The 12,755-nt window shown below is 38.3% G+C and overlaps 1 protein-coding gene across 1 annotated transcript in view; it reads left to right on the plus strand.

The window, feature by feature from the left end:
- The window catches only part of LOC125149402 (ankyrin repeat domain-containing protein 26-like), a 107,727-nt gene that overhangs the window by 53,847 nt on the left and 41,125 nt on the right, over nt 1–12,755 (plus strand). Inside the window, 3 exon segments of the mRNA XM_047828302.1 lie at nt 4,490–4,692; nt 6,584–6,617; nt 7,697–7,832. Coding sequence (XP_047684258.1) covers nt 4,490–4,692; nt 6,584–6,617; nt 7,697–7,832 — 373 coding nt within the window.

A 12,755-nucleotide genomic window follows, 5' to 3' on the forward strand; every position in this document is an offset into this window, starting at 1 on the left:
AAAGTGATATCTATATACTGCAGTTTTGATTTGCATTGCCCTGATGAATAGTGATATCGAGCACCTTCTTGTGTACCCTTGGCCATCTGAATATGTTCTGAGGAGAGACGTCTATGAAGGTGCCTTGCCCAGTTTTTAATTATATTTGTTTTTAGCTGCTGAGGTGTACGAATTCCTTACACATTTTAGATATTGACGTTTTTCATATTTGTAGCTTGTGAATGTTTTCATCCTTTCCATAGGTTGCCTTTCCGTCATGTTGCTTGTTTCTTTTGCTGTGCGGAAACATTGTTGATTGCATTGGTTGTTTTTGCTTTTATTGCTTGTACTTTGGATGTCCTATCCTAAATCATTCGTAAGATCTATGCCAAGGAGCTTTTATCCTGTGTTTTCTTCTAGGAGTTTTATGATTTAAGATTTTATATGGAAGTCGTTATTTGAGTTTGGGTTAAATTTTGTGAGTGGTGTAAGGTAGAGGCAGAGTTTTATTCTGTTGCATGTTAATATCCACTTTTCTCAGCATCATGTATTGAAGAGATTACCTTTTCTCTTTTGAGTATTCTCGGGTCTCTTAACAAAGAGACTTTAGGCATGGGTTTTTAGTTGACTTTATGCATGGGTTTATTTCTGGGTTCTTGATTCTGTTTCCTTCATCTTTGTGTTTGTTTCTGTGCAACTTCATATGCTTTTTATTACCATAACTTTGTAATAGTTTGACACCAGCAAGTGTGATGCTTCCAGCTTTGTTCTTCTTTCTTAGGATTACTTTGGCTATTTGGGGTCTTTTTGGTTCCTTACACATTTGAGGAATGCTTTTCCTATTTCTGTGAAAAAGGTCATTGGAATTTTCACAAGGATTGCATTGACTCTGTAGGTGGTTTCAGGTAATGTGAATATTTAATGGTACTAATTTTTCTAATCCATAAACAACGGGGTATCTTCCCATTTGTTTGTGTCTCTGCTGTTTCTTTTACAATGTCTTGTAGTCTTTACTGTACCTATCTTTCAGAAAGTCCTTGATTAAATTTATTCCAAAGTATTTTGTTCTTTTTGATGTTTGGGGGGAAGGGGATTTTTTCCTTATATTTCTTTTTCAGCTATTTCATTGTTGTGTAGAAATGCAACTGATTTCTTGATGTTGATTTTGTAATTTTGTTTTACTAAATATAATCTATTGTCAAATTGGTTTCCATACAACACCCACTGCTCATCCCAACAGGTGCCCTTCTCAATGCCCATCACCCACTTTCCCCTCTCCCCCATCTCCTATCAACCCTTAGTTGATTCTCAGTGTTTGGGGGTCTCTTATTGTTTGCCTCCCTCCCTCTCTGTAACTTTTTCCCCCCGCGCCCCCCCCCATGGTCTCCTGTTAAGTTTCTCAGGACCCACATATAAGTGAAAACATTTGGTATTTTTCTCTGCCTGACTTATTTCACTTCGCATACTACCCTCCAGTTCCATCCACGTTGTTGCAAACGGTCATATTTCACTGTTTCTCATTGCCAGGTAGTATTCCACTGTGTATATAAACCACATCTTCTTTCTCCATTTGTCGGGTGATGGACATTTAGGCTCTTTCCATAATTTGGCAATTGTTGCAAGTGCTGCTGTAAAATTGGGGTACATGTGCCCCTATGCATCAGCACTCCTTATCCCTTGGGTAAATTCCCAGCAGTGCTATTGCTGGGTCATAGGGTAGTTCTATTTTTAATTATTTGAGGGACCTCCACATTGTTTCCCACAGTGGCTGCACCAGTTTGCATTGCCACCAACAGTGCAAGAGGGTTCCTGTTTCTCCACATCTTCGCCAGCATCTATAGTCTCCTGATTTGTTCATTTTAGCCGCTCTGACCAGCGTGAGGTGGTATCTCAGTGTGGTTTTGATTTGTATTTCCCTGATGAAGAGTGACATTGAGCATCTTTCCATGTGTCTGTTTTCCATCTGGATGTCTTCTTTGGAAAAGTGTCTATTCATGTCTTCTGCCCGTTTCTTCCCTGGATTATTTGTTTTGTGGGTGTGGAGTTTGCTGAGTTCTTTACAGATTCTGGACATTAGCCCTTCCTTTATCCGATATGTCATTTGCAAATATCTTCTCCCATTCTGTCGGTTGCCCTTTGGTTTTGTTGATTGATTCCTTTGCAGTGAAGTTTTTTATCTTGACGAGGTCCCAATAGTTCATGTTTGCTTTTAATTCCCTTACCTTTGGAGATGTGTCAAGTAAGAAATTGCTGCGGGGGAGGTCAAAGAGGTTTTATCCTGCTTTCTCCTCTAGGGTTTTGATGGTTTCCTGTCTCACATTCAGGTCCTTCATCCATTTTGAGTTTATTTGTGTGTATGGTGTAAGAAAGTGGTCTAGTTCCATTCTTCTGCAGGTTACTGTCCAGTTCTCCCAGAAGAAAGAGACTGCCTTTTTTTTTTCCATTGGATACTCTTTCCTGCTTTGTCAGTGCTTAGTTAGCCATACATTTGTGGGTCTACTTCTGGGGTCTCTATTCTATTCCATTGGTCTATGTGTCTGTTTTTGTGCCAATACCATACTCTCTTGATGATCACAGCTTCGTAGTAGAGGCTAAAGAGACAGAGTATGGACAGGGGAGGGGCAGAGAGAGACAGAGAGAGTCCAAAGCAGGCTCCAGGCTCTGAGCTGTCGGCACAGAGCCCAATAGAGGGCTTGAACCGCAAACCACAAGATCATGGCCTTAGCCGAAGTCAGAAGCTTAACTGACTGAGCCACCCAGGCACCCCTGCATCTTTATGTTCATTTTGTATCCTTCATCCTTTGAACAGCTTTTTGGTGGTATCTTCAGGATTTTCTATATATAAGAACATATCATCTGCAAGCAAAGATGGTTTTATGTCTTCTTTTCTGATTTGGATGCCTGTCATTTCCTTTTCTTGCCTGACTGCTTTGGCTAGGACTTCCCATATCCTGTTGAATAGGAGTGGTCAAGTGGGCAACTTTGCCTTGTTCTTGAACTTAGAGTAAAAGCTTTCAGTTTTTTACCACTGCATATGATGTTGGCCGTGGGCTTATCATATTGGACTTCACTATGTCCAGGTGTGATAATTCAGTACCCACTTTATTGAGAGTTTTTAATCCTGAAAAGATGTTGAATTTTGTCAAATGCTTTTTCCTCACATGCTGGGATGATCATATGATTTTTTTTTATCCTGTGAATGCGGTGTATCAAATGTATTTATTTGACTTGATTTCCGAAGGGTAATTTTGCTGAGTAAAGCATTCTTGATTGGTAGTCTTTTTTCTCTTAGCACTTTGAATATGTATAATCCCACTGCCTCCTGGTATGTAAGGTTTCTGCTGAGAAATTGCTAATAGCCTCATGAGGGTTCACTTGTAGTCATATAGTCTTTCCTCACTCTTTTTCTTTCTTTTTACTTTGTTGTCTGCTGACTGGATAATTTGATAGTTCCTGTCTTTAAATTCACACTTTTATTTTTTGCTTGATCCATTTCCTGTCAGTGATCACTCTTGCTTTTTTCATCTCCTTCATTATACACTTCAGCTCCAGGATTTTTGTTTAGTCAGTTTTTACTATTTCCAGCTCTTTGTTAAGCTTCTCATTTTATTCATAGAGTGTGTTTCTGATTTTAATGAGTTGGCTTTTTGTATTTTTCTTGTAACTCACTGAGTTTCCTTAAAACTGCTGGTTTTGCATTCTCTTTTGAATAAATTACAGATCTCCATGTGTTTCCGATTGATTACTGGAAGATTATTGTGATCCTTTGATGGTATCATATTTCCTTGATATTTTATATTCTTTGCAGTTTTGCATTGCTGTCTTTGCACTTGAAGTAGCAGTCACCTCCTCCAGTCTTTAATGACCACCTCTTCAGTGTGTCCAACACTGATTTTTTTGCTCCAGTGGTATGCTGCAAATTCTCTGCAGGACACCTGGTTTTCCAAAAGGCTCTCTCATCCACGGGTGATTATCCTAGACAGTGTTTTCTAGGGAGGGACTCCCAGATGTGGCTGAGAGGGAGGGAATGGAGGCACTCTATGGGCTATTGCTAGGTCCACAGGTTAGACTGTAGTATGTATGCCTGTTACCTGATGCACGGGTAGGCAAGGCTTTTCCTCGTTCCCTTGGACGATGGTGCTGGATTCCCACAGCTCCCGCAAAGGTAGGTTTGCCCTTGGGTGGACAAGATGCCAGTTTGTTGTAGGTGGGGAGACGCAATAAGGTACATCTTACCCAGCTATGATACTGATATCGCTCTGACATATGGGTATTTTAAAAGTAGTTTTGCTCCCCTGACCTCTTCTTTCATGTTATATGGACCTCATGCTATTTTAAAACTTTGTTGAAATGATGCATTTTTATATTTAAAAGAAAAGCCGAAAATTTAGCACAAATCTACTTAATACTCCCATGCCTGAGTCAGAATTTCTTTCCTGAATCTTACTACTTGGTTCCATGTATCTTATGGTTTTCTTCCAAGTTCCTAAAAGTATATTTTCCTTTCAAGGCACCTAGATGCCATCGATGTAATCTTTGTGCTTACATTCTTTGTGTAATCTTTGTGCTTACAAAGGAAGGTGAAAATGAAAAAGGGACATCGAAAGGATCTGTGATCACACCAGTGTTGAAGAAGGCCGATTCCCTAACAGGTGGTCCACTACAAAAGAATGATGGCAGCCATTTCAGTGAAAAGGATCAGCATGAAAGCAGGTAAAATCTATAAATTTTTATGTGCCTGTGAAGGCATTTTAGCAGTGATTACCTTTTGTGGAAATACGATGCTGTAGTGTAGGTAGGTCCAAGCTAAAGCAAGAAATACTCAACATACCAAACACACTGCTTGAAACGTTATGATGAGGGTAAGTGACTTTGTCAAGGAGCAGTCTCATTAGTCACCACGGAAGCATGGAAGATGAGTGTCAACAATTCCTTAGAGCATTTTAATTGGGAAAGGTAATAGAGAAATGGATGATAACTGGAAAAGAATGTGAGTTGCAAAGGCATTTTCCTCCTTTTTATTTTAATATGGGAGCTTTTAGAGTATGTTTGCTGTTGGAAATGATCAATGAGATAGACATGGTTAGTTAATTTAACTTTTTTTGCGTTTCCAAACATTAGGAAGTTTGTTGAGTGTATTACAGTATCTTTTAAAGATTATAGTCATTGTCTTTAGTACTCCTATTCATGTAAATTTGTGGAAGAAGTTGCTTTATTCAGAATTGGTTCCACAATGGGGTATTCTCCTGTAATTGAATGTGAGGATTTAAAAATATACATATGTATGTATGCAAGTATGTATATATATGTGTATAAATTCTATATGTATATATAAATATATGTGTGTGTGTATATATATACATTAACACTTATAATAAATGTATGCAAACACTGAGGCCATTCTGAATAGAACTAATCCTTCCTTGATGATTTTAGATATTCAGTGCCTTTGATAGCGTCATGAACAGCTATGATTTTGTTAAGGACGTGAAAGTATCTGGTTATATCAAGTTAATATTTATTTATGTTCTGGGGAAAGGGGAAGATTTTGTTTATTTACAATTGGAAAATAAACTAGTAACCCATCACAGATTATTCCTTTTGGACTGGAAAGCTCTAAATTACAAACACCATGCTTCCTGTACCAGCAGTGTCACTGACACAGATTATATGTTCAATAAGTATGTGTTGAATGTTGGAATAAACAGTTGAATGAACGAATGAATGCCTGTTGATGAACTTCTCTAGAAGAAGCAAATCTGTAGTTTATTGAAAGTAGATTTCCAATATTGCCTAGGTATAAAGTCTCTTAAAAGAATGTGTAAGATTCAGAAATTGTTATGTACAGCTATGGCTAAAAATAGAATAATAATGTAGATTCATTTGTTATTATATTAGTTAGAAACACTTAAGTATTACTTTAACCACGTGTTATGAAACACATGCTTTGAAGGCACATTCCTGGGTTTGAATTCAGGGTCTGTTCTTGGCCAGCGATTAGGGCTTCTTGGGCAAGTCACTTCGACTTTCTGTGCCTCATTTTCTTCCTGTGTAAAATACCTACTATAATAACCTACTTCAAAAGATTGTTGTGGGGCTTCAAATACCTTGAAGACATGTAAAGTGCTCATAGTAATGCCTAGAGAGTAGTTGCACAGTGAGTCGTCAACACGGTAATATCACGATTGTTAAAAAGGGGTCCTTTCATATAGGGACTTAACTTGCACTTTCCAAGTAGGTTTTAGTGCTAGGAAAAGTTTATTTTTAGTAAAAATGACAACAACAAAAACAATGGTATCATGCCTATCAAATAATGCAAGTCGCATTAGGATTTTCCTTTGCTTTTGTTAGTTTTTATCTAAATTTAGTACTTTGTTGTTCTCACCTCAGCAGCACATATATTACAACTGGATACGTCTAATCCTTCGTTAATATTAGTAATAGTATATTTTCTATGCTGTTTAATGTTACTCTATTGTTTAATCCCCTTTGTAGAAAATTAGTTTCAAATGCAGAGATTTTATATCAGAAACAATTGGGTTAAATATTCTTTGTATTTTTAGTATTTAATATTTGCCTGAAAAGAATTGTTGGGTTTTTTCAGGCCTGCAAAGAAAATTTCTAAGAAGAAGAACAAGGTAAGAGAAATAGACAATGTAATTTTATTTCATTTATTTATTTTATTTTTATTTTATTATATTATTTTGATAAATATTTATTAAAGATATTTTTCAGTGGTAAAAAAATACTTTATGAAAGATGTAGTGAAAAAATAGACAATCTTCCTTTGTTGTAGAGACATTTGCTGTGAAAAGATACTTAGAAATACTAGTTATTGATAATGGTGTCTTTTTGATAAAAATCCCTTCTTTTAAAAAGTCTCTGTGCTTGTACCCCAATGTTCATAGCAGCACTCTCAACAATAGCCAAATTATGGAAAGAGCCTAAATGTCCATCAACTGATGAATGGATAAAGAAATTGTGGTTTATATACACAATGGAATACTACGTGGCAATGAGAAAAAATGAAATAGGGCCTTTTGTAGCAACGTGGATGGAACTGGAAAGTGTGATGCTAAGTGAAATAAGCCATACAAAGACAGATACCATATGGTTTCACTCTTATGTGGATCCTGAGAAACTTAACAGGAACCCATGGGGGAGGGGAAGGAAAAAAAAAAAGAGGTTAGACTGGGAGAGAGCCAAAGCATAAGAGACTGTTAAAAACTGAGAACAAACTGAGGGTTGATGGGGTGTGGGAGGGAGGAGAGGGTGGGTGATGGGTATTGAGGAGGGCACCTTTTGGCATGAGCACTGGGTGTTGTATGGAAACCAATTTGTCAATAAATTTCATATATATATAAAAAATAAAAAACATAAAAAGTCTCTGTGCTTTCGCTTTTAAATGTTTGTTCACTTATTTTTAAAATGTATTTTGAGAGAGAGCACGCACAAGTGGGGGAGGGGCAGGGGGAGAGGGGGAGAGAGAATCCCAAGCAGGCTCCATGCTGACATTGTGGAGGTCAACATGGGACTCAAACTCAGGAACCCTGAGGTCATGACCTGAGCCACAATGGAGTCGGATGCTCAACCGACTGAGCCACTCAGGTGCCCCTGTGTTTGCTTTTATAAAATGATGGGTATTTATCACTTGTCTACACCTGTATATTTTATAAATATTTGGGGGACATTTTGAAATGGTATTCTTTATTTGTAGGTCAAAAAGCAAATTACTTCTAAGGATGACCTTGTCGACCTCATTCAGTCATCTGAAACAGCCTCAGAGGATTGTGGGTTGCCTTACTCTAAGAATTTCATGTTGCTGATTGAACAACTTGGCATGGATTGTAAAGGTAGGAGGCCTTTTTACGTATATGGCTGTAGTCATATGTGCACACCTTGCCTAGTACTGCACCATAGAACACTGCTGTATTGTGGAGCTGCTCCTCTCAGAAATATGTTTTATATTAAAATCAAAGGAGAACTATTGTATCCTCTCAGCCAAAGAGTCATCATTTCTACTGTACCTTTCTTAGTGGGAATGGCACATCTAACGTGTTTGTTAACTCTGCTTGTCTTCTGTGCCTTCACCCAGGTCAGGTCATTATTTTTCTCCTAGATGACTGAGATAACCTCAGGACCGTTTTCCCTGCCGTTCAACCTCCCAGGACCTTGGTCTGCACTGCAACCATAATTAGTATATACTTAAAAAAATGTGTATTTCATCATGTTGCCTCCTTGCTTCAAGCTTAGCTGTTACTTCTCATTGCTATTAGGTTAAAGGCCACGGTCCTCTGGCTTCATCTTGTATTGTTTGACATCCTTCTTTCCGTCTGTGTCTTATCCACTGTTTTAGACGTTTCTTCCTGTGAAAGAGCTTGCCGTTTCCAACAGCTTTGGTTAGGTAAACTGCACATATATGAAGTGTGTCATTTGATAGTTTTGACATATGTTTACACGTATGAAACGATAACCGCAATCCAGACAGTTAACATATTCATCACCCTGAAAAATCTCATGTCCCTTTCTATTCCCTTATTATGAAGCTGCCAAATCGTTTTCTAAAGGAGTTATACCGTTTTCCATTCCCACCAGCAGTCTGCGAGAGCACCAATTCCTACATACATATTCATGAACACTTAGTATTGTCAGCTTTTTAAATCCTAGCCATTCGGATGGATATTTTCTATATCATTATGGTTTGAATATACATTTTGCTAATAACTGACGATGTTGACCATATTTTCACATGCTTGCTTGCCATCTGTATATCTTCTTTGAATTGTCCAAATCTTTTTTTTTTTTTTAATTTTTTTTTTTCAACGTTTATTTATTTTTGGGACAGAGAGAGACAGAGCATGAACGGGGGAGGGTCAGAGAGAGAGGGAGACACAGAATCGGAAACAGGCTCCAGGCTCTGAGCCCTCAGCCCAGAGCCCGACGAGGGGCTCGAACCCACAGACCGCGAGATCGTGACCTGGCTGAAGTCGGACGCTTAACCGACTGCGCCACCCAGGCGCCCCCAAATCTTTTTTTTTTATTTTAAGAATTTGTTTGTTTTCTTACTTGTTGAGTTTTCAGAATTCTTTGTATATTCTAGACACAGTTCCTTCTTATTTCGTTTTCTTTTTGTCTTTTTGTGGTTGTTTTTGTTTTTGTTTTCCATTGAGGCATTTTATTTGCACATACGTATTACATCCCTAGAAAAAGAATCCCAGGATTTCCCCTTCTGTGTGTTTTCATCTTGCTTCTTCATGGTCCATGACTGTGGCTGAGGTGGTCAGTATAATGAAACCAAACTGAGCAGATTATTCTGCCACTTTTCTAGATCTTTGCATTGTCCATCAGTTCTGGGGCCAGTCACTCCATGCTTGCTTAACCTGCCTGTGAGGTTCACAACAATTTTCCCAACTCTGTGATCATCAATTTTTAAATTCACCAGTGTAACCATGCTTCATCATCACAGTTAGAAAGTGGACAATGTCTTTGGAGCACGGCCTAGTAAGAACCTGGCGTTTGCTTCTCTTTTCAGTATTGTGATGCTTTGGGGAGCATCTGCCACGACATTCACATGCATCATGATGGTGGCACAGAAAGATGGTGGAAAGAGCTAGATACAGTTCCTTTATCACCTCTCTCTCTCTTTTTTTTTTTTTGCAAGGTTTTTCTTCTCCCAGTCTGTGACTTTTCCTTCTCTCAATAGTGTTTTTGAAGAGCAGTTTTTCTTTTTGGGGAAGTCCAGTTTATGCATTCATTTGTTCTTGTATGATTGTTGCTTTTGGTTTTCATATCGAAGAAATCTTTGCCTAGCACAAGGTCACAAAGTTTTTCTCTCATGCATTCTTTTAGAAGTGTTATAGTTTGAGGTCTCACATTTAGATCTATGGCCCATTTTATATTCTTTTTTTTATGATATAAAGTATGGATACAAGTTCATTCTTTTGCATATGGATATCCAGTTGTTCCAGCACCATTTATTGAAAAGGCTGTGTTTTCTCCACTTTATGCCATTGCTCCTTTGTCATAATCAGTTGGCCATATATGTGTGGGCTTAGTTATGGGCTCTATTCTGTCTCATTGATCTCTTTGGCCATCTTTGTACCAATATTATGCTGTTTTAATCACTGCCAGTTTATAAGAATTTTTGAAATTACATGGTGTTAGTCGTCCTGCTTGGTTCTTTTCAGTGTTCTTTTGCTACACTGGATCCTTTGCATTTCCACGTGAATTTTAGAATCAGTTTGTCAGTTTCTTAAAAAACAAACAAACAAAACCCCAACTCTGGTGGTCTTCTGGAAATGAAGTTTAGATTATGTTGAATCTACAGATTTATTTGGGGAGAACTGACTTCTTGACAATATTGAATTTTTTAACCCCTGAACAGAGGATATATCTCTCCCTTGATATAGGTCTTTTAAAATTTTCTCAGTAATATTTTTTAGTTTTTAATGTATAGGTCTTTCTGTCTTTTATGATATTAACTGTGATTATTTTTTATTTTCAGTGCAGTTGTAAATAATATATCTTAAATTTAAATATTTTTTTGTAATGATTGCCCTTGAGAGAGAGACAGAGCATGGGTTGGGGAGGGACAGAGAGAGAGGGAGACAGAATCTGAAGCAGGCTCCAGGCTCCAAGCTGTCAGTACAGAGCCGACATGGGGCTTGAACTCACCAACGTTGAGATCATGACCTTAGCCAGAGCCCAGCGCTTATCCAACTGAGGCACCCAGGTGCCCTGAAATTTTAATTTTTGATTCTTTATAGCAAGTATATAGAAATACAGTTGATTTTTGTGTAATGATTCTGTATCTTCCAACCTTGATAAATTTATATGTATACATATATTTAAATTTTTTTTAACGTTTTATTTATTTTTGTGACAGAGAGAGACAGGGCATGAACAGGGGAGGGGCAGAGAGAGAGGGAGACACAGAATCGGAAGCAGGCTGCAGGCTCTGAGCCATCAGCCCAGAGCCCGACGCGGGGCTCGAACTCACGGACCGCGAGATCGTGACCTGAGCTGAAGTCGGCCGCTTAACCGACTGAGCCACCCAGGCGCCCCTACGTATATTTAATTTTAGAGAGAGTACATCAGCAGGGGAGAGGGGCAGAGAGAGAGAGAGAGAGAGATAGAAAGAGAGAGACAGGGAGAATCTTAAGCAGTCTCCATGCTCAGTGCGAGCCTGACATAGGGCTCCATCCCATGACTCTGGGATCATAGCCTGAGCTGAAATCAAGAGACACTCAACCGAGTCATCCATGTGCCGCTATAAATTCATTAATTCTAGTAGCATTTTTCTTAATTCTGTCAGATTTTCTACATAAGCAAAGTTCATTAAAATTCATTTTTAATTACTATTTTACTAACAATGGTAAATATTGCAGACTTGTAGCCAATACATTCTCTGTCGCAACTAAACAGCTTTGCCATTGTACTATAAGGGCAGTCAATAGATACTGCATACATTAATGGACATGGCTGTATTTTGATAAAATTTAATTTACCAAAACAAGTAACGTGGCCCACAGGTGGGAGTTTGCCAACTTCTATTTTGTGACCATGTCATTGCTATAGAGACAGTTTCACTTCATTTTCTATTTGGATGTCCTTTGTAGCTTTTTCTTGTTTGATTGCGTTGGCTAGAACTGCTAGTATAGTGCTGAAGAGAAGAAGTCATTCAGTGAATGGCCTACTTGTCTTCTTCCTGATCTTCTAGGAAATGCATTCAGTGTTTTACCATTACATGTAACGTTAGCTGTAGAGTTATCAGGACTTGTTTTGTTTTGTTTTGTTTTAAGTCGTATTGAAGTTCCCTTGTATTCCAGGATTGCTGAAAGTTTTTATCTGGAATGGGATGTTGAATTTTGACAAGGGCCTTATTTTACCTACGGAGATGATCATATAATTTTCCTCTTTTAAAAGTTTGTTAATATGGTGAATAACACTAATTGGTTTTCGAATCTTAAACCAACTCTGCATTTCTTGGATAAACACCATTTGGTCATAACAAATTATCCCTTAGTGTATTGCTAGATTCCACCACCCACCCCGCACACACACACACATGGCTATAGTTTAATTAACTAATTAATTAAATATAATTTATTGTCAAGTTAGCTAGCATACAGTGTATATATTGTGCTCTTGGCTTTGGGAGTATATTCCCAACATTCATTACTTATATACAACACCCAGTGCTCATCCCAACAAGTGCCCTCCTCAATGCCCATCGCCCATTCTCCCCTTTCCCCCACCCCTCCATGAACCTTCAGTTTGTTCTCTGCATTTAAAAGTTTCTCATGGTTTGCCTCCCTGTCTGAAAAGATTTTTCCCTCTTCTGTTCCCCCATGTTCTTCTGTTACGTTTTTCAAAATCCACATATGAGTGAAAACATGATATCTGTTTTTCTCTGACTGCCTTATTTCACTTCACATACTACCCTCCAATTCCATCCATGTTGTTGCAAATGGCACGATTTCATTCTTTCTCACTGCCAAGTAATAGCCATCGTATATATAAACCATATCTTCTTTACCCATTCATCAGTTGGTGGACATTTGGGCTCTTTCCATAATATGGCAATTGTTGATAGTGCTGCTATACACGTTGGGGTACACGTGCCCCTATGAATCAGCACTCCTGTATCCCTTGGGTAAATGCCTAGTAGTGCAATTCCTGGGTTGTAGTGTAATTCTATTTTAATTTTTTGAGGAACCAACCTCCACACTGTTTTCCAGAGCAGCTGCACCAACCCTGCATTCCCACTGACAGTG

This window comes from Prionailurus viverrinus, chromosome D3, assembly GCF_022837055.1.
Source record: "Prionailurus viverrinus isolate Anna chromosome D3, UM_Priviv_1.0, whole genome shotgun sequence".
Taxonomy (NCBI): Eukaryota; Metazoa; Chordata; class Mammalia; order Carnivora; family Felidae; genus Prionailurus; species Prionailurus viverrinus.